Raw genomic sequence first — 26,589 nt, forward strand, 5'->3', positions numbered from 1 at the left:
TATACCAGCATACTGTGGTATGAGTGATCACATTAACTTTATCTGCTGCGTCTCCAGGGAACGGAAGTCTGCTTGCATCTTTACCTTAGTACAACATGAAATGTACAGATATTGTTGCACATTTTGTCAACTGCAACAATTCTATAAAGATATTATATTTTAGAAGCAAAAAAAGGTATCAAGTATCTGCTCATTTTTGTGTATAACTTTAGGTATCCCAGCGCATCATTGTCCTACAGAGATTACAATTAATTGATTGGTTATACACAATAAAATGAGGTGTGTGGCCCATGATCCGATTTATAGTGGATATTTCAAAATGGTTGTCAGACACCAAACAGACCATTCTATTGTATGTATGTATGTCTTTATTTATATAGCGGCATTAATGTACATAGCGCTTCACAGCAGTAATACACGTGACAATCATATAAATAACATGTAATATAACTAACATAAAGGGGAGAAGTGCTTCAGACATAAAAGTAACATTTAGGAAAAGGAGTCCCTGCTTCGAAAAGCTTACAATCTAATTGGTTGGTAGGAAGGACATACAGAGACAGTAGGAGGGTGTTCTGGTAAGTGAGCCAGCAAAGGGCCAAGGTTTATGTATGTGGTGTAAAACTATCACTCATAGTGCTACTCATATGCTTCCTTAAGCAGGTGTGTTTTGAGTTGGGTCTTAAAGGTGGATAGAGAGGGTGCTAGTCGGATATTGAGGGGAAGGGAATTCCAGAGGGTGGGGCAGTCAGTGAGAGGTTTAAGGCAGGGGAGGGCTTTAGATACAAAAGGGGTACACTGCAGCGGTGCGCAAACTGGGGGGGCGTGGAGTTTACAGAGGCCCCGTGCGCTTCCCGGAGGCACTTAAGTGCTGGGGAAACTGCGAAGGCCTCTGTAAACATCTTCTTTGATCTGGCGGCTTCTTACACGAGTCGCCATGGCACTGCTGCGAGGTCATGTGACGTCACGTTGCCATGGCAATGTGACGTCATGATGCCGCCGGGGCAAAGGTAAGAGGGGGGCACGCGGAGAGAAGGGAACTGCCGGCAGGGGGGCGCAGGGAAAAAAGTTTGCGCTCCCCTGGGGTAGAGAGGACTGTCACGAGAGACCAGTACTTTCACACCGAAACCACCAGGATCGCTAGCACCAGACGGGACACAGTTATTGAATAAAATGGGGTTTATTCTGGCACACCAGCAGACAAAAAAAGATGTACAAAACATGATACAATACCAACTGGGGGCCTGGGGAGTAGACTCTAACCTCGCTAGGTGCAGGGGCCTGCTACAAGAAGGCTTGTCCTGTCCGCTTCTCGTCCAGGATCTCAGAGGACTGATCACACAGCAGCCCCTCTGAGATATCTCTCCAGCTGGTCACTGTAAAAGATTAAACTCCTTTACAGAATGTCTCTCAAAGTAGATCTCTGTCTCTCAGATAGTCCTCTGAGGGTAGATCTCTACACTCCTTCCCAGAGTGTGTCTCAGTCTGTAAGCCTCTCTTGCTCTCAGATGCTGTCTGAAGGTAGATCGCCACACTCCTTCCCAGAGTGTCTCTCTGAAGGTAGCTCTGAGGGAATCTCCACACTCCTTCCCAGAGTGTCTCTCTGAAGGTAGCTCTGATTCTCTGATCAGCAGCACACCTTATATAGCCCTCTGTGGCTATCCATTGCATGGGAGGGGGCTACTGGACAATCAGAGCACAAATTAAGTTAGTGCCACCACAGCCAGAGGGGGCGTGCTAAGAATCCATCCCAATCCCTGATTGTTCACTTAATCCAATTAACACTTTACAGGGCTGACTCCCAAATCACATCACAGTGCTTACACATAGATCACAAACACTTTATCTCATATTGCTTGCTCAACTATACTTGGGAATTGAATTAACAGGGAACAATGTTGATTCACTAAACTGTGGGATTGCATTTACAGGGAATAACAAATACAGACTTTGAAATACATTCTTACAGACATGGAAATACATTTACACATTCCCCGTTCTTCCCCAGTTGTTAAAAACATTTGGCCAAAATAAGCCTTACAAAGGTGGCCAAGTTACATAGATTTAGGGGTAGCTAGCTGGGCTTCTTTCAGTTTTGTGATGCCAGTAACCCCTACCGTCACAAGGACATCCTTGAGCAGAACGCAAGAGTCGGGTGGTGTATAGTGAGAAATTAGGGCTGAGATGTAAGGAGGAGCAGAAGAGTGTAAAGCTTTAAAAGTTGTTGCTGAAAGGCGCAAGGCAGTGGTGACACCATTTGCTGCAGCCTGGCGCGGAGGCTGAAACAAAACAAATATCATGGATAACGCATATTAAAGCATCTAAAAACATTATAAAAAATAACAGAGCGTTGAGATTTGAAAATCAATTAATTTCAAATGAACGGACATTTTTGCATATGTACTGTATAATTATGCCTCTTTGTAGGTTTTTTCTGCACCATTTAAAAATCTTGCAATGTTGAATTGCAATGATCTAATTAACCTGTGTGTGTCTGGATAGGCACACCAAAAATATGCAAACAAGTGTCATATTGCCTTTATCATGAGCTCCAGAGGTGTAACGAGTGCTCACCCCAAACAGGACAGAACTGCGAGGCTGAGGTGGGGATAGTGATATACACCGACCTACAACCGCGTCTCGAGTGCAGAGGGGAGGTCGTGTAAGCCGGGTAAGGGTAGGAGAGGTCAGAATAGTCGTTATACTCGCTCTGGTCTAGGATAGGAGATTTTAGATGGTCGTTGTGCATAGCTGGGGTTCAGGAGTAGAGCAGGGAGTCCAAATACAAGCTGAGGTCAGGGGTCAGAGAAGGCAGCGGTCCGGATACAAGCAGGGCAGCAGGATGCTTGAGACAAGCACTAGAAACATAAACAGAAGTTTATGCTCAGCCAATTTGGCCTAAGGGCTGGCTGAGCATATAAACAGAGAGCCAATGGGAAGGCTGCAGGCAAGGAGTCATCACAGGTAGACTGTGTACTGATAGGCGGGGGCGGAGTGTATCGCAGCTGTGGAGTAATTCATGTTAACTCCTCGAGTGCCCCTGGTAATGCGACGTCGGTGTGTAGTGGAGACAAGAACGTCCACCGTTGAGTCACGGGACACATGCGGGGGCGGAGCCTAAGTCCGGTCTCAGCAGGAGTACTGCGGCGCTTGCGCGAGGGGCGTCACGGGGACGGGACCGAGGTCCAATCCGTACATGAGGGTAGCTGAAACTGGCCAATAAAAGACACTTTTTTTTTTGCATATTTATGATGTGCCTAATTTTTGTCCAGTACCTTACGAATACTCTGATAGCAGCACCCTCTCCAGTTATCTGGTTTATGCCGTTTAAGTGTGTGCCACAATCCCTTCACATTGTTGTGTGTGTGTGTGTGTGTATATATATAAATATATATATGTGCGTGTAAATATGTGTGCTCATTTGCAATGCTCTTACCAGAATCCCTTGCTGCAGTGGAAGCACTGTTAGCTGGGTGATAATGGTGAAAGGCAGGGCTGCAAACCTGTCTAAGACATGCAAATGACCATACAGTAATATTTCCATTTGTTGTGTGTGTGTAATATATATTTTCTGCTTTATTTATATATCTATATCTATATATCTATATATATATATATATATATATAAATATATATATATATATATCACACGCACACTTTTTTTTTTCCTCTGATTTTAACAAGTTGTTTGGGAAATGTTTTCAAAATTTACTTTTCAAAATTCTTATTTCATAATTTAGGGTGAAAATGTCAGTGTAGAAAAGAAACATGGAAGTCCTCTGCTACCTCCACATTTCCGGACAGAGATGTACGGCTTTCCGCAGAATCCTCTCCACGAGACTGAGACTGTGCAGAAGCGCCTTTCATGTTTCTTCATCAGCTTCAAAGAGTGAATGTGAAACGTGGAGTAAGAAAGCAAAATCAGAACGCCAGCAGCACAGTATAAGCGTCAAACCTTCTTATTCTGTTCCAACCTCAAGATGTTATTTTGGCAAACACAAGGCAGTTGGGAAACAATGGTTATTCCAAAATGGAACTCAAGGAGAAACCAGCGAATCCTTTTATAACTGTTTACCAAGTAGCAATGTATCCTCCGCTGTGCTGGGGACTGGTGGAATATCCTTCCTTGCACCAAATCCCCCAAGGTCACTTCAAAGACACTTGTTTTCCAGACCTTTCCACACCTCATCTCGCTTGAATGTCCTTTTACCACCGTACATGTGGCTGCTTATTAAACCAGCACAGAAACTCCTGGCAATCATCTTTGGCAGGTGAAATATCTCATGTCTGTGTATGAAAATCTTTCTAAATCATTGTGTATCTGTTTAAAGGAAAAGATTAAAAAAAAAGATGAGTAACTCATTTTCACTATAGTCATTGTGTTGGGTCAAAACATCTGTTAGATTTTATTAAATAGGTCATCCTTTTAGGTAATGTGCAATATGCAGATAGGCTAATGAGGGATGTTGTCTTTACGTTGTATGGTGTAGAATTTAAGAATTATCAAGACGGTGTGCACAGAGGGTTTAATAAGCCTTCTGTCCCGTCTCCACTATCCGGGAATGGCAGCTATGAGGATTCTAAAACAAGAAGAGCAGGAGTGGCCAACTCCAGTAGTCAACGGCCAGCAACCGGTCAGATTTTAAGGATATCCCTGCTTCAGCACAGGTGGCTCAATCAGTGGCTCAGTCAATGAGTATGCAGGTCAAATGCTGAAGCAGGGACTGATTGAGCCACCTGCATACTCATTGACTGAGCCACTGATTGAGCCATCTGTGCTGAAGCAGGGATATCCTTAAAACCTGACCTGTCGGTGGCCTGTGAGGACTGGAGTTGGCCACACTGAAGTAGAGTTACTGGCAATCTATATGGCAAGGCAGCCATTCCCAGCCACTCCCTGCTCCCAGCATTAGGAGGTGAAAATGAACTTGATGCATTAATAGTACATGCCAGTGGTCTTTAATGGATTTACCATCCAAGACTATCTCTCAAATGGCAGTATGATGGAATTGCGTAAAAAAATAATACTTTTTAAAACAACAATGTTGTCAATTTTCTAAAATACATGTAATCATTGTAAAAATTAATATTTTTTTTTTTTATATATATAGATTTCTTATAAAGAGGCAGAATATCTGCATGTGTTTTCTTCCTGCCCCAACCCTTATCTGTTTGGCTGGACCTCATAATCATATGATTGAGATATGCACACCCCCTCCCTGGCAGGAGATGAGGAAGGGGGCTCGATAAGAGCACAATGGCACCATGCACAACATTATCTGGAATAAAACTTAACATGGTTTAAAGGAGCATGCCAACAAATACATATCTTTTTTTTTTTAAAATAGGTTGGAAGCCGGGGGTCTGTGGAGATGAACCGCGTTTGTTTTGACTCCGTGGACCCCTTGCTTCCTGAGATACTTACCGGAGAAGATGCTGCCGGCCCATTATGCAGGTTTAAAGCTCCCACATCACACCGGCCAATAGGGAGCAGCAAAGGATGACGACGTGGCTTCCTATTGGCTCCCGTGCTGTCAGACATTTAATCCTGTATATTGGTCACCCTGCCGGGGATGCTACCGGCAGCACCTATGAAAGTATATTTATATATCTCGGGAAGCAAGGGGTCTCCGGAGCTGAAATCAACGCGGTTCCGTTCTGAAAAACCCTTGCTTCCCACCTAGAAAAAACCCAATACAAATCTTATTAAAAAAAACAACTCCATCACCAAGATTAACATTGTATTGGGGCTTGAAAGGACAGTAACTTTAAACCTGGAAATGATATTTGCAATCTTAGTATCCAGTAGTAATTTAACAGGTTACTTACATGGCCATAAAACATTGTTTTCTAATTTTTGTTTTACACACCCAAATTGTTTCAAAGGCTGCATGGGCCTTTGACATTTAAGATATCCCTGCTTCAGCAGAGGCGGCTCAAAACTCATTGAGCCGCCTGTGCTGAAGCAGGTATATCCTGAAAAACTGACGTGTTGGTGGCCCATGAGGACTGGAGTTGCACACCCCTGCCCTAGATTGATATGCTTGGATGTTGACCCCTTGATTGAGCTAGCCTTGTCATGTATGAATGATCACATACTATTTCTTCTATTTCTATTCTGGCTCCAGCCTTCCAGTGCTAACGGATTACCTCTGTGCTTTTGCTTTCACAGGGGTGTTAGGATATGGTGGCGGGCTCTTCCCTCTAACAGACGGAAGCTGTTCAAAGAAAGCTTAAAAAGGAACAAATGGAAGCTCTTTCTAGGTGCTGGAGCTCTGGGCGTAGTCTTCATTCTATTTTATTTTACCCACCTGGAGGAAAGTCCCATCACTGGCCGTAGCCGGCTCCTGGTTTTCACGAAGGAACATTATGATTTTTTCACCCAAGTGGAGTATGAACAAGTGAGTAACCTGTATTGTTCGTCACATAAAAACCCACGCCAACAAAACATTACTAGTCAATCTCAACTGTGAATCATGCTTGGAAATGGAGGGTGTGACTGAGGCTGACAGTGCCGAATTACCCATGATGCGCACTAGGCACGTGTCTAGGGCCCCCCGTAGGTTGCAGTGGACTGGTGCTGTGGATCCCCAGCTCCCCATGCAGCAGCCCGGCAGTCACTGCCAGCCATACTCTCTCTCCTCCTGTCGGCGCCGGAATACGCCTGATCGGAGGAGGGAGCTGCAGAGCTGACGTCACATGGGGACACGTTACCATGACAAGGTGGTATCACGTGATTACTTTTATACCTTTTTGTATACCCAAATCTGACACCTGTAAGTATTTTTAAAAGTTCGATTTCCTCCCTTCTGTGTGATGTCACTGTGTGATGTCACTGTGTGATGTCACTGTGTGATCAGGAAGTGCTTGTACAGCCAGAGTCCCCCCTGCCCAGCTTATCTTTATTGGTTCTCTGATAAGGACAGTTTGGGGTAAAGAACACACTTGATTGAAAAATAGTTCCCCATTCAGAGACCCCTAAGTTATTCAACTGGCCGAACTATGTGATTGCACCTTCAAAAAGATGTCCTTAATCGGGTGCTTATACTGGGGTATGGACCTTTAATATGTTTATGGACAGTTACTAAGTGTAGAAAACCAAAGTGCTACAGGTGTCCTATCCGGAATGGGACATTGGTTCGTGGCCGTTTCGCCGCCGCCGCCACTTTGCTGCAGGCGGAGCCTCCGCCACAGCGATCCACTGCTGGAACCTCCGCCGCCGGCTGCTTGGAAGGTAAGTTTTATTATCGGTTAGGGTAGGGGGTTCATTTAAGGGTTTTAGGGTTAGGGTAGGGGGTTAATTTAAGGGTTTTAGGGTTAGGGTAGGGGGTTTTTAGTTAAGGGGATATGCTTACCTTAGTGGTCGGTGGCGAAGTGATCATCGGCTGCAGCTTCCAGCGGTAGAGGGAGTCGCGGCGAAGCACCGGCGGCCGTTTGGTCGCAGCCAAATGTCCTAGACCGTTCCATACCTCCTGGTAAGGTTACCTATTGAGCCACTTTTCTGAGAAGGGTCAAGTAGTTGTAATTGTACCTTGAAGATTGCTTGATCTTTGTTGTGTATATTGTAAATTACACACACTGTGTTGTAAGGGTCAGAGACTCAGATATTCATGATAATATCCTACAATCTGTGTACATCATTCTTATTGCGTATCTACTATCATAACACTTCTTCCGCTAGAGCTGCCAGCATTGGCTGGTTTTACCCTGATGCCGTGGAGAAGGCCTGTGTACATTTGGGGTTACCCACAAACGTTTTAGTCTATATTAAAGGTTCAGTCCAACGACATTTTTTTCCTTCGATAATAGGTTTGAAGCAGGTGGTCTCTGGAGCTGAAGCACGTTGACTTCAGCTCTGGGGACCCCCTGCTCCCCGAAATACCTCCATAGGGGGTACCCGGTATGTCTCTCAAGTTTAAATGTCCTGGTCACGCTGGCCAATAGGAAGCCGCAAGGGATGACGTCACGGCTTCCTGTTGACTCGCTCAACATTTAAGCCACCATTACGAGAACCCAAACTAGCCCAGTCGGAGCTGCTACTGGTACCCCCTTCCCGAAGTAAGTCTATCGGGAAGCAGGAGGTCCCCGAAAGCTGAAATCAACGCAGACTGATCCTTATTTGTGTTACTTTGTGGTAAATGAGCAGGGGATTAATCTGCCATCTACTTAAGGAATATAGAATGGATACTGCAGTTGTCGTGTTAAGTACCAGCTGTGCACAATTCTCATTGATGAAAAGCTAATGAATTTTGAAAGAAGTACTTCAGTGCAACAAAATAACATTTTTCAAAGCCAAACTGGTAAAACAGCATGCCATTAATGTGCTAATAAAGACACTTTAGTTTTTCCATGCAGCAGGTTTGCACTGATCCGAGAGCAGAGTCCGGGACGGAGAGTGAGCCGCTAAATTCCCGGCTTTCTTCTGGAATATAAAAGACGGCACAATTCCGTCACCGCAGAAATACAGAATAGAACTACGGGATAAAGCATCATTCCCCTGCTTTGCAAGGAAAGGATGAAACCACAACCCAACAAAGGGAAAAGGACGTTAAACGAATAGTGCAGGGGAGGCCAACACCAGTCCTCAAGGGCCACCAACAGCTCAGGTTTTCAGAATATCCCTGCTTCAGCACAGGTGGCTCAATCGTACAGGCCTGGTTTTCAGGATAGCCCTGCTTCAGCACAGGGGGCTCAATCATTGAGCCCCCTGTGCTGAAGCAGGGATATCATGAAAACCTGACCTGGTGGTGGCCCCTGAGGACTGGAGTTGAGCACCCCTGTAATAGTAGCGTTTTACTTCCGGGTCGCATCCAATATGAAGTTATCTCGCCCGATTAGTGAGATATTTGCATCCTACATGTAGCCTGCCATTTTTTCTCTCTCTCCTGCTGCAGGCGAGCGTGTGCTGTGCCGAGGAGAGCGCCCACGCCCGCTTCCACTATGGCCGAGGCTTTTGTCTGTAAACTTCCCAACATACCACTTATAATAATAACTTTATTATATATACTGTACCATTTTTCTCCCAATGGGACTCAGAGCGCGGCACAATTACAGTATAACGCGCAGTACACATCACATAGGAATGTTACACACACAGTCCCTGCCCCGTGGAGCTTACAATCTATGTTTTTGGTGCCTGAGGCACAGGGAGATAAAGTGACTTGCCCAAGGTCACCAGGAAATGACACCGGGAATTGAACCGGGTTCCCCTGCTTCACACTCCGTGTCGTTGTTTACAGTCGGTGTGGTTACTCGCTGCACCATTCCTCACTTAGATTGTCAGCTCTTCCGGGCAGGGTTTCCCTTAGCCTTATGTTGTCATTTACCTGTTGTGCTCATCCCCATTGTTTGTAATTGACGTACCTTGCATTGTCGCTTTACAAAGCACTGCGCACATTGTTGGCGCTATGTAAAATAAATGATACGTGCGTGCCGGTGTCCGCGGGTCACTTTTATCTTGGGAGGGACTGCCCCTTTATATGTTTGCTATGGGATTGATTCTGGATTCAGCCGGGGTAAAGACGAACAGAACAGATAGACAATAAAGGGCCCTGTGCATATTGTCTGCTTTCAATGTGGATGCTTCTATATAAAATAAATCGGACCACATCTGTCTCTTTATTCTCCGAAGCCTAAAGCAGCTGCTGCCAGGAAGTTCACCTCTGACCCGCAAGACATTATTTAAAGAGGCAATCCAAGCGCTTTTTAAAAAAAAAATGTTTACACATGATTAAAGCAAGGGGTCTCCGGAGCTGAACCCCATTATTTCCAGCTCCAGGGACCCCCTGCTTCCAGAGATACCTCCGTAGTGGGTGCTGATAGTCGCTCCGGCTGGGTAGCAGGACTGCTTTTTAAAGTCCCCGCGCCCTGCGGGCCAATAGGAAGCCGCAATGTCATCTGACGCGGCTTCCTATTGGCCCACGTGTTGCTGAGCGTTAAAAAGCAGAGAGGTACCGGCACCCCCTTCGGAGGTAAGGATCTCTGGAAGCAGGGGGTCCCGGGAGCTGAAATTAACGGGGTTCAGCTCCAGAGACCCCCTGCTTCAAGCCTGTGTTAAAAGCTAAAAATAAAGAAAGAAAAAGTGCTTGGATTTGAAAAAGTGCCTCTAAGACAGGGCAACACTGTGCAGATCGGGGGCACGTCACATTCAGCTCTCTCATGACAGAAGGTGCTTGTGGGATCCTGAGTATCGTCCCCCCCAAACTAGCAGCGATGTATGTTTCTGTTGGTGTGACAGCTCGGTGCGATCGAATTTTCTCACTTGGTGCTTTAGGTATACAAAACCTTCCACTTCAAACACCGTAATAATACACCAACACACTCCCAAAGCACCCTGAACTACAGTCACTTATGCAATTAAAATAGAACCATTGTTTAAGCCAGGGGGGGCTCAACTACAGTCCTCAAGCCCGGCAACAGGTCAGGTTTTCAGGCTATCCCTGCTTCAGCACAGGTGGCTCAATCAGGCCACGCTTTAGCATAGGTGGCTCAATCAGAGGCTCAGCCTTTGACTAATTGAGCCACTTGTGCTGAAGCTGGGATATCCTGAAAACCTGACCTGTTAGGGGGGGGGGGCTTGAGGACCGGTGTTGAGCACCGCTGATATAAGCACAGCAAGTAATTATAATATCCTGAGCAGTCTCTCTCTCCGGATTCTAACGTTTTGTTGTTCTTTTACCCTTCCAGCTGATTGAGGAGTTTAAGGATGTAATACTTCCTGAGGCAGATCCGCGGCATCAGCTTGTCCAGAAAATTGTAGACCATCTTATCGCCTGCAACAGCGACCTGACAGAAGTGTCTGAGATTAAGTGGCTCGTCCACGTAGTGCAGAAATCGGAGATTAATGCTTTCGTGCTGCCGGTGAGGAATGGAAAATGGCACGTTTATTATTTCCCATTAACCCCTTCGGTGCATGGTATACAGCCAAAGTGCTCAATTCCAGTCCTCAAGGGCCACCAACAGGTCAGGTTTTCAGGATATCCCTGGTTCAGCACAGGTGGCTCAGTCAGTCCCTGATTCAGCATAAGTGGCTCAGTCTTTGACTGAGCCACTGATTGAGACACCTGTGCTGAAGAGGGGATATCCTGAAAACCTGACCTGTTGGTGGCCCTTCAGGTCTGGAGTTGGCCACCCCTGCAATAAAGTTACAAGGAGGTGGAGAGAGGGGACTCTGGCTGTAGAAGTGCTTTCTGGACACATCACACAAAGGGAGCAGCCAGAGGAAATCGGACCCCCTCCCAAGTCCCTCCAAGTCCAGTCGTCAATATACATTAGAAATATAGGTTAAACTGGGATGATGCCAAATAAAAGATCAGGACTGCTCACTGATTTCATACAGCGAAATATATAATAATATCCATACAATAACCAACATAGGGTTCTTCTTAGATGAAATTATAGGGTACAGAGCGCTAGAAACATCAGAAGTCTCTAAGTCTACCGTCGGCACCCTGACACCCTATTAGCCACGTTCACAAATAGGGTTACCAGGTGGCTTTTCCAAAAATACTGGACACAATAGTGAAAGGTGCGACGCGCTCTAGAAACACACACCACCACCCCTCTCACCTCTCCATGCTGTTTCCTCCTCTCCTTGGCCCCACCCTGACACCTCCTCCTGATTGGCTATATTACCCAGCAGCAGCGAACCAGGAGAGAGAAAGCTGCCCAGCCCCCTAGCAACAGCCCCTGCTCAGGGAAATCCTGCGGCCCCCCAAGCCGATCCTGTCACTATGTACAGAAAGATAATACCGGACACATACGTGTCCAGTACTACCTCCAATTTTTTACTGGACAGTGTCCAAAAACAGGACCGCCCGGTTCAATATTGGACACCTGGCAAGCCTACAAAAGCTATGATAATTGTATTGTGTGTATGTATTTGTATGTATTCTTCTTTATGTTACAGAATGGCCAAGTGTTTGTTTTCACTGGCATGCTGAATGCTGTCGCAGACACTCACCAGCTCTCCTTCATTCTGGGCCATGAGCTGGCTCATGCTGTCCTTGAACATATGGTAAGTGTGTCTATAATGATCCGTGCTGGAGGGACTTGCAGAGAACTGCAAAACTCATCCCCAAACATGAACATCAAGATGGTTTAGAGCTGGAGTGGCCAACACCAGTCCACCAGGGCCACCAACAGGCCAGGTTTTAAGGATATCCCAGCTTCAGCACACTGAGCCACCTGTGCTGAAGCAGGGATATCCATAAAACTTCGCCTGCTGGTGGCCCTTGGGGACTGAGTTTGAGACCCCTGCTGTAGATACCTGGCCATTAATATTTTAAAGCCACAATCCCTCACACCCAAATATAGATTTTTAATCTCACTTGATCCGGGAGCAGGACGGCGTCGTTTGATCCGCTGGTAATTAAGAAAGCCCCACACATCATCGCGTTTCTCCCATGCTGGTAGCGCTACGGCTGCTAGCAATACTGCTGCTAATAACCATTTTGATTTCCCAATGTACCTGGACTTTGCTGATCTCTTGAACAGAAAGGCTCCCGGTAGGAAGACCCCTGGAATGGGTAAGCTAAAAACAATTACAGATCCCATAGCGGGGAGTATTGATGCTTCGGGTACATGGATCCTGGTGAGCTAAGGCCACGAAGCTGTGTGTCATAAAAAGGATAAAGCAAACTGCAAAGGATATAAACATTACAAATTCACATTTCTGAACACAGATGTATTGACCTCACATTAAGGTGAGAGACTGTGATATTCTGCATTGTCACTGCCATTGAATCCTATGGAACGTGTGATGTTCTGCGTTGTATTGCTTGCTACCTCTGTTAAAGCTGCAGTTCAGGTTCCCGTTTTTTTTTTTTTTTAGTTTTTTTTTTAATTTCAATAGTTTCAGTTGTCAATTCGTTCTCCGTCTATTGATTGGCAATGTTTGGCGACATCTTTAAATATGGGGAATGTAAATCGTTGCTATAGGAACAAGCATGCATACAAGAAAATTGGTCTTTCAAAGTTGTTTTTTTTATTTTTTAAACAGAGAATGCTGAAAGTATTTTTTCTTACTACAGAACTGATTTATTAAAAAGCACACATGCAGGATATTGCCTGAACTGCATCTTTAAATCGCAATCCAATTATTTTTTTTGCATTGGATTGTAGCAGGGAATTTCCGGAGCTGAACCCCATTAATTTTAGCTGCAGGACCCCCTGCTTCTGGAGATACCTAGCTCTAATAGGGGGTGCGGGTAGCTGCTCTGCTTGGCTAGCATGGCTCACGTAATGGCAGCGTTTTCAAAGCTCCTGCGCTCTGCGAGCCAATAGGAAGCTGTGATGTCATCAGATTCCGCTTCCTATTGTGACGCAGGGGTTTTAAACTTTGCCCAGATGCCGGCACCCCCTTTTGGAGCTCTGTATCTCGGGAAGCAGAGGGTCCCCGGAGCTGAAATGATAGGGGGTTCAGCTCCGGAGACCCCCTGCGTCAACCCTATGTTAAAAAAAATAAGAAAAGAAAATACGGCTTGGATTTTCACTTAAAAAAAATGAAGTAAGGAAAGATGTGGAGGAAAAGCAATGGAGAAAAAAAAGCAATAACCATTTTAAATTAAACGGATCATTTTCGATGGCAAAGTGAACGAACGGAACAGTTTGAGCAGAGAGAAGCTGCAGAATAGAGCTAACAAGGCAAGAGAAGAACCCTGTTACCACGCAGATCAGAAACCGTATTTTATTTTAAGCGCTGCTGGTATATGATGGGAATAAATTGGTTGGGGACCTCTGTTGTAGACCATGAGTGCACACGTTGGCACGGGCTATGAAAAACTTAATTGGATCATTTTATAGCAATAATATATTTTCATGCTGCCTGGTCAAGGCGAGTAGTTAAGTGATGAAGCCGCTGCGGATCAATACTTGTGTCTGCCCTCTCTTGACAAAAAGACCTCAGTATATTCTTGGCCATTGCAGTGTATTGCCTACATGGTCTAAATCAGAGGTGGGCAACTGCAGTCCTCAAGGGCCACCAGCAGGCCAGGTTTTCTGGATATCCCTGCTTCAGCACAGGTTGCTCAATCAGTCCCTGCTTCAGCAGAGGTGGCTCAATCACTCTGCTTCAGCACAGGTAGCTCAGTCAGTGGCCCAGTCTTCAACTGAGCCACTGATTGAGCCACCTGTGCTGAAGCAGGGATATCCAGAAAACCTGTCCTGTTGGTGGCCTTTGAGGACTGGAGTTGCCCACCCATGGTCTACGTGATAGGAATACGCATTTGAATTCCATATCATCAAATATAATGATGTGGCCCTAATGTGCAGGGAGTTATGTTGTTGACGTTAAAGGGAACTTATGCCGTCTCTGTGTTTGAGTATTCGTGTCTGGAAATGAGACAGTTACTTAGAAAAGTAAAACACGCAGATAGAAAGAAATAAGCAAAGCCCACAGAAAAGCTTCTATTGACAAGTAGATTAATTAGATAGTAGATTAGTCCGAGCAGATGAGACAGTGGAAAAAAGAGGGCGAGAATGAGTGAGTAGGAGAAGATGTCAAATAAACCCCAAGAGAAATAGGAAAAACAAAATAATGTTGTCAGGACATATATAGAATTACAAGACGTCACGTTCTAATACACGTTGATGCTTTTATAAATAATAATACTAATATTACATAGGTACGCTGTAATATCTGTTAGTATAGATACCTAAACTGACAGTGGCAGAACAAGTCCGGTTGCGGTGAGATAGGCTTGCTGAGACTGGTCTTACGGCAAGTCCACAACATCCAATACTCAATTAGATTGTAAGCTCTTCGGGGCAGGGACTCCTTTTCCTAAATGTTACTTTTATGTCTGAAGCACTTCTTCACATTATGTGTTATTTGTATTTGTTGTTATTTATATGATTGTCACGTGTATTACTGCTGTGAAGTTCTCTGTATATTAATGGCGCTATATAAATAAAGATATACATACGTACATACATGGGGGCGCTCAACCGCGGTAGATGAATCTTTAGACCACATGTGGGAATTGCAGATTCGCAGTTGAGGTGTTTGTTCCATCTGGAAACCCAGCTAAATAAGGATAAGTGGTCCTTGTACACTACAGTAACCCTATAATTAAACAACACTTAGCGTAGGCTGGTATGGCTACATGTATCTTATACAACAGAAAGCCAAGCAACGGTGTATTGTAATGCTCGGCCAAGTGAAAAAGCAACTATTTTACTAAAGTAATTGAGAATTGTTATAGCCGCCCACTGGGGTGGGATCATGGGAAAGACAGAGGTCATTCAATGGACCATCACTTTTCTCAAGGGATAACATCTTTTGTAATTTGTACTGGTTTATTTACTTGAGAAAAGTAAAATGAGTAAATGTTTTACAGCAATATTCACAAATGAATACTACAGCATTAAACATTGTATATCCTTATTTGGGAATGGTTATTTCTGGTCCCTGGGTGGGCCCTGGCTCTCCTCCTGCGTTGGGATGGAGGCACTTCGTACCACAGGGAGGACAGTGTGGGCGAATAGCGAAGAACAGCCATATAATGAGTCTACTCCTAAGGTAAATGTGAGTGTTTTAACGAGTATTACATTTACCTTTTTAGTTGCTGGTAATCTGCTTCCCATTCGGGAAAACAAAATGGCCACCAAATCTGCCTCAATCCTGTGGGCCAACTGGAAGCCACAATGTTATCGGGGGATAACATCATGGCTTCCTATTGGACGACTCGTGGCCATCTTTGATGTTATATGAGGTTTTCCAGCAATTATAAAAGGCCTTCTGATATCTTGGGATCTTGATGGTCCCTGGAGCAAAAAATAGATACTAAAAATAAACAGTGAAAATGTGAGTAGTTGCTGCTTTCAAATTCCAAAGATTATGGTCTGTTCTGATAAAAATAAAAATAAAAAAATGAAGGTTTATGGTGGTGTTTAAAAAAACAAACAAAACAAAAAAATATATATATACACCATATATACACACATATACTTACATTTTCAGCGGCGGTAGCGGCACAAATTCTTTCTTTTTTTCAGCTTCCCCCCTGTCGGCCGGTTCCACTCTCCTTGCCGTGCGCACGCGCGCCGCCATTATAGAAAGGCTGACTAACGTCAGCCAACTATAAATGGCGCGCGCACGGCGCAGTAAGCGCAGGCACTATAGAACGGGCCTCAGTGAGTCCCTGCCCTGAAGCTAATCTAATAATGGCAATAACGCTGTTTGCTTCTTTGTTTCAGGCAGAGAAGGCCAGCGTGAGCCACGTCTTGGATTTCCTGTTTCTCATTTCCCTTGCCATGATTTGGGCTATCTGCCCTCTCGACAGCCTGGCAATTGTTGGCCAATGGATCCAATCCAAATTAAAAAAGGTAGGAGTGATGCTCTAATGCGACGCCTCTGGTGGGACCTGGTACCTGTGCAGGATGAGGCATAAAACCCATGCCCTGTATATCTCTACTTGAAAACAAATCCCCAGTCCAGCGAACCAATTCTGCATTAGCGTCAAGAAATCCGAATTCTGGCGTTAGATGTAAAGCAGCATTACAAGTTGCATTTCCTGCTTGTTGTTGTTTTTTATATTGGAGGATTAAAGCAGGGGGGTCTCTGAAGCTGAACCCCATTAATTTCAGCTCCGGGGACTCCTTGCTTCCCGAGATATTTACCTCCGTATGGGGTGCTGGTATCTCCTTCATGTTTAAATGTCTAGGTCACGTGGGCCAATAGGAAGCTGCAACGGATGACATCACGGCTTCCTATTGGCCCATGTGATGTGGGACATGTAAACACTTCGTCAGGCGCACGCGGTCCCTGGCTGCAGAGATGCCAAATGCCCAACATTACCTTCAAACGCCTATGTGTTTTTTTTAAAAATACATCAGTTGTGTAGTATTGGAGAATACTTACTGCATTTTTACGCTCCACCCCCCCCCCCACTCTTTAGACCCTTTTAAATTAGTTTTAATGTATTCAGCTTCCTTGCATTGCTATAGCAACCACTTACACAGGCCCAGCACTTCCTCTCTCTAAAATAGGCGGCCATATTGTGAACCTGGGGAAGCAGGATCTTCACGGATCAATCGGCAGCTTAGATAATTACATTGCCTTAAAGGCAAGGAACTGCTGCATTTATTTAAAAAACATAAAATGGCGAGAGGCAAAGCCCCTTTAAACAACATTTGATTGTAGATGAGCTGGTTTTTTTCTAGTCATAAAACAGTCAAAATGCTAATGCAAATAAAGCTCTTTAGTGAAAAAAATAATATATAATATATATATATATATATATATCAATCAAATGGAAATATAACTGTATGCTCATTTGCATGTCTTAGGCAGGTCTGCAACCCCGCCTTTCACCATTATCACCCAGCACTTCCACCGCAGCAAGGGATTCTTGGAAATGACATGCAAATGAGCACACAGTGCCACTTTTTGCTTCAAAACCATTTTAAACATGGTTCCCTATAGGCTTAAGCTTGCTGCATGGTCTCACTCTCACCACGCTGATGCTGATGCAACAAGGAGGTGCTGCAGGAGCTGTGTAGCACAGCGCCACCTAATGGCCTAAAGAGAAATTGCAGCTACTTACTGCTTTTCCCTGCTCCTGGCAAAATCGCCGCCCTCCTGTACCCCCCCTAAACAATCTTGCGCCCCCTAGTTTGCGCACCGCTGCCCTAAACCATGCATTGCGATTACTGCAGCATCATTTCCTCTGTCAGTTGTGTCATCTAAAACGAGCAGGATGCGTCTAACATTACATAGTATTTGTTGCTGTGCTGTGTGGAGTCTTGGGTCTAACTTTTAGACAAAAGGCCTTTATACAATATGCTGTGAAGCCTTTTCTCGGTGCTGGAGAATATTTTGGACCCATTTTGAAGGGAGCTAATCTCTTCTCCAACATAGGGAAGCAGCTTCACAGTATGTAGGCGCCAAAATATCTTCACAAAACCTAGCTCTTTTTGTTGGCAGGGGAGCCTGCGTTGCGCTGTTGGACCCTGTCAGCGAAAGGGTTAAATAATGAAACAAGAGTTCAATGTTGTCAGACTGTTGACGCCTTAGTGGGACTACAGCTGGAGTTTGTTGGTACCCTGCAGGCTCGTTACATTACAATCCAGCTTCATTCACGAAAGTAGCGCAAGGCTTCGCCAATGGGCTGTGCTCAAGGGGTTTTAAAAGTCACAGAGATACTAAAACTGTTCGCCTGAGGCATTATTTCACATTCAAGGTGACATTTGGAAACCCAAAGGGAATAATTGGCAATTATTGCCATCCAAATGTGTTTTATTATAACCTTGGCATTCCTTTAAGTGAGGGAGAGAAACCAAATGGCTGAGTTCTGTATTCCGTTACATGGCAACTATGTAGCAAAGTACTTATATGCACTAATGCCCTTTGTAAAACTACTATTGACTTCTCTCTAAAGAAAAATGTCAATAATACTTCACAAAAATATGCTGCGGCCACTGCGGGATCCGGTGGGTCACGGAGAAAAATGTCAAGACTGAATAACGATCATATATTATATGCTAACACAGCACTAAGTAAAGTCTAAATCTCCTTTCCTCTCCTCTCCAGGCAACTGACTACAGTATTGACATGTGGGTTATCTGCTACCTTTTGTGAATTGTTTTGCCTTTTGCTTTTTATTTCAAGTTCAAAGATCCGCTTATAATGAGGGTTTCCTCCTGTTCCAAGCAACATACGGGCAACACACCTGGAACAGTTTGAAGTTTGTTTTTCTCAAACATATGACGGATTCCTGCTAATAATAATTGCACAGCTTCCCTCTGTTTCTTCAAACAGCAAATAAAGAAACCCACAAAGGATTTGGGGGGGGGGGGGGGGGAGGGGGCAGAGTCGGACCAGGCGAGGGACTGAATTTCAAGTCTGATTTCTTCTGAGAAGGAAGTTCTCATTGTCATTTGTTTTACATAACAAAAGATGTACAAAAAATATATTATAATAAACTACCCTGTACAGATAGGATATAGACACTCCCTGGCACTAATGGTTCTATTGAAGGCTAACCTGGAGACTTTTTGCAATGAAATAATATTTTTTTTTTTAATGTATTTATTTTATTTATATATTTACTTCTCTTACCTTCTCCGGCGGCAGCGGCATCTTCTCCTGCAAGGTCCTGTCAACATTGCTCTGCATTGCCATGACAATGTGACATTGCGGCGCCATGCTGTTGTCATGGCAATGCAACGCCATGTTGACGGGATCCTGCCGGGAGAGATGCCGCGGCCTGGAGTTTTTACAGGCACTCCCGGAGGTAGGTGGCCGTAAACCCGTAGTCTTCGGGTCAAACCCGGAGTGTTGGCAACCCTGGGCATAGAGCCACTAATCTCCGTTAAACCGCTTAACGTGGCATTGGTCTTGGGTTAACATCACAGTAAGGGTAACTCTGTTTCCACAAAGGCCAATAACACAATGTTGAGCCATGCTTTCTCCCGTAACTCATGACGTACAAAGTAGGTGTTACCATAGCATCGCACCAAAGTCCGTTAAGGTTAAAGCAGGGACTTAACGTTGGGTTATTTAAGTCATAGCTAAACTTGCTGTTACTCCTATCCAGACCCAGAAATAGTTTTTTTGCAGTGTCAGGATGGCTGTAGGCATGATTTAAATGTCCTGCTGGTATTTCCCTTGTCTCTCTTCCTTTACGACAACAAAAAGACCTATTTTGTGGTCTGTATGAAAGTAACACTAAGACTTCCTTAACATCACGTCACTGGAAGATAACGCAGAGTTATGCTACAATAACGTGACGTTGCGCCTAAGCTAATGAGATGTAGCGCAAACATTGTTTTTGCATACAATTAGCTTTGTGGATACTACGTTAAGTCGGGGAAAAGAGCCTCCAATCTTCTTTCAGATAACGTAACGTTATGTTCCCTGATTTAAAGCAGCAACAGGGGGTATTGCATTTTTTAACTTTTTTTGCAGGATTGAAGCAGGGGGTCTCCGGAGCAGAACTGTGCTCATTTCATCTATGGAGATCCCCTGCTTCCAGAGATACTTACTTCCGTAGGGGCTGCTGGTATCTCTGTGAAGTTTAAATGTCCCGGTCACGCTGGGCGCTAAGAAGCTGCAACGGAGGATGTTACGGTTTCCTATGGCCAGAGGGACGTGGGACATTTAAATGCCGCCATTATGTTAAGCACACAGTTCCATGGCTGCATAGATACCAGCACTGCTATGGCGCTAAGTATCTCAGGAAGCAGGGGGGTCTCGGAGATTAAATTAACGCAGTTCAGTACTGGAGACCCCTGCTTCAAACCTGTAATTAAAAAATGTTTTTAGAAACGCCATGCAAGCATGTAGTGCCGCTTTAACAGATTTATGTGGGTCTAGACCTTAGTACAGGGGTGGCCAAATCCATTCTCAAGGGCCACCAACAGGCCAGGTATTATGGATACCCCTGCTTCAGCACAGGTGGCTCAATTAGTGACTTCTTTTTCAACTGAGCCACTGATTGAGCCACTTGTGCTGAAGCAGGGATCTCCGTAATACCTGGCCTGTTGGTGGCCCTTGACGACTGGAGTTGGCCCCCCTGCCATAGTACTACTGTGGTGAATATTTTTCTGCGACCCTTCCTACACTGATCATCATGGGTTTTGGTATAAGTACCTTTCACCTGTCTTCTGATGTGCACAATGCTGATTGCTTGATGACCTTAATCTCCCTCGGCATTTGTGTCAGGATGCACATGTTTTATTTGATGTTTTCTGAGCACATACCTTCTTTGACATTCAACGCTTGTTGGTGTGACCTTCAAACCACCGGGGTCTGACATGCAACATCCCTTTTCTTGCAGTACATGTTTGATAGGCCATATAGCAGGACTTTGGAGGCTGAAGCTGACCGAGTCGGACTCCAGCTGGCTGCAAAGGTAACCCAACCCCTCCCCCTAACACAACAGTAGAGATGTCGCAGACATTTAATTCTGTAAAATCTCCAGATTTGCCTAATATGAGACTATGCATGGGGTCACCATGTTCTGCTTACTCTTGCATATACTTACAATGCCGAAGATGTTGCTAATGCAGTTTGGATAGTTTTGCCCATCTCTTCAAAACCTGTCCAATCTACGACTTGGTGACTCCAGTTTAGTGTGCTGTTAAGTGGCTTCCCAGTGCTGGAGGCAGGGTTGCTAGGTGTCTTATTGAACCGGACTGTCATGTATTTGGAAACTCTGTCCAGTAAAGAAAATACTGGACATGTATTACCTCTCTGGACATAGTGTCCTGTCTGGCTTGGGGGGCCGCGGGACTACCCTCAGCAGGTAGAGTGCAGGGCAGTTGTTAGAGGGCTTGGCAGCTTTCTCCATCCTGATTGGCTGCATTACCCAGCATCAGCCAATCAGGTGGAGGTGTCAGGAGCCTGCGGGTGGGGCTAAGGAAACAAGGAAGCAGCATGGAGCAGTGAGGGGGGTTTGGGTGTGTGTATGTGTATCGAGCGCTTCACACCTTTCACCATTGTAACCCTAACTGGAGGAGCTCAGCTCTATTCAAATAAATGGGAATAATCTTCAACATCAGAATAAGCAGCTTCACATCATAATTGAATAAGACAGGGGTGGTCAACTCCAGTGTTCGAGGGGCACCAACAGGTCTGGTTTTAAGGATATCCCTGCTTCTGCACAGGTGGCTCAATCAGTGTCTCAGTCTCTGACTGAGCCACGTTTGCTGAAGCTGGGATATCCTTAAAACCTGACCTGTTGGGAGAGGGGGTGGGGGTGGATTGAGGATTAGAGTTGAGCTGTGCTGTGCTATTCAGCGTAATGTATTAGAAGGGCCCGTTATTCATCGCTTTGCCGTGCGTTTCAGGCCCCTGAAGAGCTAATGAGCAGGAACGGGCTGCATGATAATTTGAGCTTGACAGCTTGCGACTAGCATGATGCTGCACAGACCAGACTGAGCAACCTTCTTTGTCTGACTCCTTGTAGACATGCAAATACCGCCTCGGCTTTGAATAACAGATCTCATTCCCACAAGGCTCCCTGCGTATTATCAGCCCGTGCACTGCATGCTGCGAGTCGTGCGCGGAAATGTCATGTCACCAGGTTGGGTTTTACAGCAGGCACGTTTCTGAGGAGGAGTTGATGTAATCGCTGTGTTTTTCCCACAATCTGACACGGCACTTGACAAACGCACATTGCTGTTCTACATGGAATCACGCTGCGTGTTCAGACTCCTCTCTGGAAATGTCAGGGCGAGATGCTTTAAGGTTATATACCTGCATGAACAGTGCCATCTAGTGGCCGCAGCCTGTTTCACAGGACGTGTATTCATTGGAAGCCAACTCCAGTCCTCAATGGCTACCAACAGGTCAGGTTTTCAGGGTATCCCTGCTTCAGTTTATTTTGGAACGCAACCACACACATACTGTGTGGATTCACGCAGCGTTGCGTCAGCTTACTCTGTGGCTTTGGACATTGTTAGTTCCCTGCCTGTTCTCGTGCCTATACACATTTGGGGATTTTATCATGCGTTGTGTATGCATTTTTATGGTGTCTCGTCGTTTTTAACATTATTGAGAAAAAGTTTTTTATTTTCATTTGAGTGTGACCTTTGCGGCTTACCCTATTTAGGGAATAGGCTATTTAGTGGCCTCCTAATAGATGACATTATTCCTATAATGTCACCTACGTAGAGTGCAATTACAGGGGGCTTTATATAATCATCTGATTATTTGTGTGTTGTTGCTCTGCGTTCTCCCTTGCACCATGTAGTCTACTCTTATACTTTATGTGTGTTTGTGTGGTGAAGCGACGTGCCCCCTGTGTATCTTATCCCTGCTTCAGCACAGGTGGCTCAATCAGTGGACAGAACCACTGATTGAGCCACCTGTGCTGAAGCTGGTATATTCTGAAAAACCGATCTGTTGGTGGCCCTTGAGGACAGGAGTTGGCCACTCCTGCATTAGATCTTACACTCGGCTACTAAAAGAAGGGTTGGTCGCCGTGTTGCTCCTCTCTTCCATGCAGTAACAAAGGAGGGAGAGGGGGAGTAAGGGGTATGAAGCCTTTTATTGGACCAACAAGTAGTTGATATGTTACAAGCTTCTGAACCACTCCGGGTCCTTTACTCGGCTAATAATTGAGACTTTGCATTATATTCTAAGGGCCTTTTCTTTAATGAGTCTGTAATGCAGCCACTTCTGGGATAGTGTCTTGGCTACACAGTATTTGCCCCGTTAACTGAATAGCATAGTATAATGAATATTCACTTATTTTTACGTTGTAAGTAATGTACGTCCTGCGATATTGGATGTGCTTTTCCCGATTAGACGTTCGAGACTAAATTTGCGAAACCATTCAGCATATCCTAAATTCTAAAACAAACGTTACAAAGAGTGTGTTGAATGTTTTTAGTTTGACCTCTAGAAAATGTTGCTTAGAGGCCCTGGAATTTGGAACCTTTTGCCACACCTTTGGTGTAATGGGACCTGTTTTGGAAGGTTCCATAGTGGCTGACTTCTCGGGGACTTCTTCAGTGTGAATCTCCTACAGCTTTCCAGTGCCTGAATATTCTTGTTCTTACAGTTTCCAGATCTCACTTTATTCCTAGTCTTGCTGGTCGCACAATGGTTATTACACAGTATTGGGTGAAGAGAAAAAGACTGAACAAAAATAGGACTACCCATGTCATACTTTTTAAAGCCATCAAATGTTTGGAAGCCTCAAACAGAACAGGTTTATCTGAATTATAAATACCCTGTAGACAGATTAGGAATGTTCTGAAAAAATGTGACACTTTAAAGGGAAAATATAGGGAAGAAAAACATTGTTGCAGTGGTTTCACAAAACATTTTACGCTGTCCAAAGTTATTTCCGACCTATAGTGCTTTTTCTACAGAACTGTAAACATGGCTTGTCCGAGCTAAACGGGTACATTTAGTAGGTTCAGTCTTATTCCCAGCAAATCTGACCGCGCTTCACGTTGGCTGCCTGGAAGATCTATTATATCTCCTACGAAAGTAAAGAAACCACATTTTCCAAATATATTTGCTCCAATACATTTCTTCATTATAGCATATAAATAACGTTGGGTTTAAATAAATCATGAGTGTCAGCGCACAGCCACAAGTGATATGATATTATATGTTACGGTACATGAACAATTTAATCTAACAGCCCATCTCTGACCGGGAAAAGAAGATAAAGGTAATCTAAATAATTGCAAGAGGATAACATACTGTGCATACAATACAATGATAGGAAGACATGGAAGGCACAGAATTGCAATGTGGGCTAGTTTAATCATTCAAATGTAGCAGAATAACACAGTAATCTTGATATCTTGCTAAACATGGGATGCTGGGAATAAAATGGTGTTTTGTTATGGCTGTAACACGACTTCTGGTTTGTCTCGGAGTATTCTGGAGATTAATTGACTTTCTTTTCATCGGTTCTGCCATAGAAGCAGAGTCTTTGTTAAACTCTGAAACATTCTAGAGTGTTGAGTTTCACTTGTCTTATTGGTACCCGCTGTAGTAACTGCATGCACGTCAGCGGAAAAGTCCGACCGTGCCGCTTTTGTTCAACTAATCGCCCTGTCCCATCTGAATAATACTCATGCCATCGGCCTGTATTGTTTCTTGCAATGTCCTTTAATAGAAGGGATAGGCCGACACTCACAGAACTTGTTTCTTGCATAGCTACTTAATTTGGTCATGTTTTTAAATATCCCCAAGTGCAATAGGATTAAGTGCTACACATCCTATAAATGCAGTTACATGTCGTTATGTAGCTTTCAGTGAGCAGTCCCACAAGGCCACATATACTGATGTGGGAATTAAGTGAGAGCCGTTATGCCTGCAACACATCTCTACTACTGTCAGTGATTGGTTCATGTTTTTAATTAAAGCAGCAGTCCCACCTTGCCCCCCCTCATTTTATTTAAATGTATATAGGTGGCAACCGCATATATTTCAGCCTCCGGTACCCCTTGCTTCCCGAAATACTAGAGAAGCTGCCTCTGATACTTCCTGGGGGTTTAAAACCCTGCATGATACGGCCAATAGGAAGCCGCGGTGGGTGACGTTACTGCGTGGCGCGGGAATTGAAACCTCCACTTAACCTTACATCTCAGTTTGAGCGAGGTCCTCTTCTCCTTCTTTTTTTTTTTTTATATATGTATATATGTGTGATATATGTATGTATCGGAGTACTAAAAGCATATTATTCTTGTTAACTCTTTGTGTATCCTTGTGGTGTCATGCTGGTTTTCGGCCCCTTAGTGGCTCATACTGACTCAGTGAAGAATAGAGCATATAAGTCACAGTCTTGAAAACTGAGTTATAAATCAATATTTTAAAAACACACAAAGGGAATCCTCTCCTAAGAGTTCCTGCAAAACGGCGACTAGAACTGTGAAGTACAGGGCATGCATTATGCATCCCTTCATGGTCACTAAGTTAGCCAAGGGGTTAATAGAAATACCCTACTCATAGGGGTACAACTGCTATGGTATACAAGGAGTTAACCACCCCCCTTAAGCTGAGCTGCCTAACCTCCCTCACCGGGACACCTATGGCCATAACCCACCCTTACCCCCCTATCAAACGTACCCCCCCTTCAAACGTACCCCCCCTTTACAGTACTGGTCATTAGCCCTACTAGAATTGTAAAACATACTGGACACCTAACAAGCTCCTATTGAACCCCCAAAATGACCACAACATATATATAAGCATATGAGTGTCACAGAGGAGTGCTACTGAGCATGGCAATATATATTTTTAAAACCTTTTATATTTATACATATATATTTAGGCACTGTACCGTGTATGAGTCTCACTGGATGTGCTAAAAACTGAGCTTTGTCTGTGTTTTATGTTCTTTCTCTGGTTTTAAAAACATTAGCCCTACTAGCCAAAGGTGCCTAATAAGGCTAATGGCCAGCATCCACCCAATATACAGGAACACACACAAACACACACACCTCGTTACGTTAACGATGGAGCTTTGTGGATCTGCCCCGTAGTGTCCAATAGCTTAATTTCAAAGACTCAGCTGGAATCTCTCCCAATAACTCCCACATAAAAGACCAGTCCAAAGAAACTTGTACTGTGGATACATTTAACTATGAAAAAAATGATAACACTGAAAAAGTATAACGGTACAAATTGCTTTTATAAAAGACGACAAATAACAGTCTCACTTGTGAACACATTCACATATCTCAGACAGGTCTGCAGCCCTGCCCTTCCCCATTATCTCCCAGCATACAGGGATTCTGGGTAATGATATGCAAATGAGCACAGTGTCACCTTTTCCTTCTTATCCATTGTAACATGGACCCCTATAAACTTCTGCCTGCCGCATTACACAGCTTTTTTTTTTAATGAGTGTATCGTTTTATTGAACTGACTCCACTGTGTCCTGTAGTAAGAACCTCTCGGGAGGGAGCAGAACAGGCCTCCAACTTTCGCGCCCTTCCTGGCTCTGTCACGGCTACTGGGGGATTACTGCACATCTGCAGCTCAGTGTTCCAGCTGGAAACTGTTTGGCGATGTTGAGTTCAGCTGTACCTCTGGTATCTCTGCTCTTCTGATTGCATTGGCTAACTGCAAAAGTGATCTTTAAATGTCCCACTTTGCTCAATCGCTCTGCAAATCAA

General features: G+C 44.5%; 1 protein-coding gene across 1 annotated transcript in view; it reads left to right on the forward strand.

Annotated features, from left to right (window-relative positions):
• OMA1 (OMA1 zinc metallopeptidase) overlaps positions 1–26,589 on the forward strand; it is a 53,971-nt gene that overhangs the window by 2,655 nt on the left and 24,727 nt on the right. Inside the window, exons 2-7 of the mRNA XM_075616016.1 lie at positions 3,741–4,271; positions 6,173–6,401; positions 10,687–10,860; positions 11,909–12,016; positions 16,198–16,326; positions 20,781–20,855. Of these exons, the coding sequence (XP_075472131.1) occupies positions 3,769–4,271; positions 6,173–6,401; positions 10,687–10,860; positions 11,909–12,016; positions 16,198–16,326; positions 20,781–20,855 (1,218 nt within the window). The 5' untranslated portion in view covers positions 3,741–3,768. The remainder of the gene's footprint in view (positions 1–3,740; positions 4,272–6,172; positions 6,402–10,686; positions 10,861–11,908; positions 12,017–16,197; positions 16,327–20,780; positions 20,856–26,589) is intronic.

The sequence above is a fragment of the Ascaphus truei genome, chromosome 10 (assembly GCF_040206685.1).
Source record: "Ascaphus truei isolate aAscTru1 chromosome 10, aAscTru1.hap1, whole genome shotgun sequence".
Lineage (NCBI taxonomy): Eukaryota > Metazoa > Chordata > Amphibia > Anura > Ascaphidae > Ascaphus > Ascaphus truei.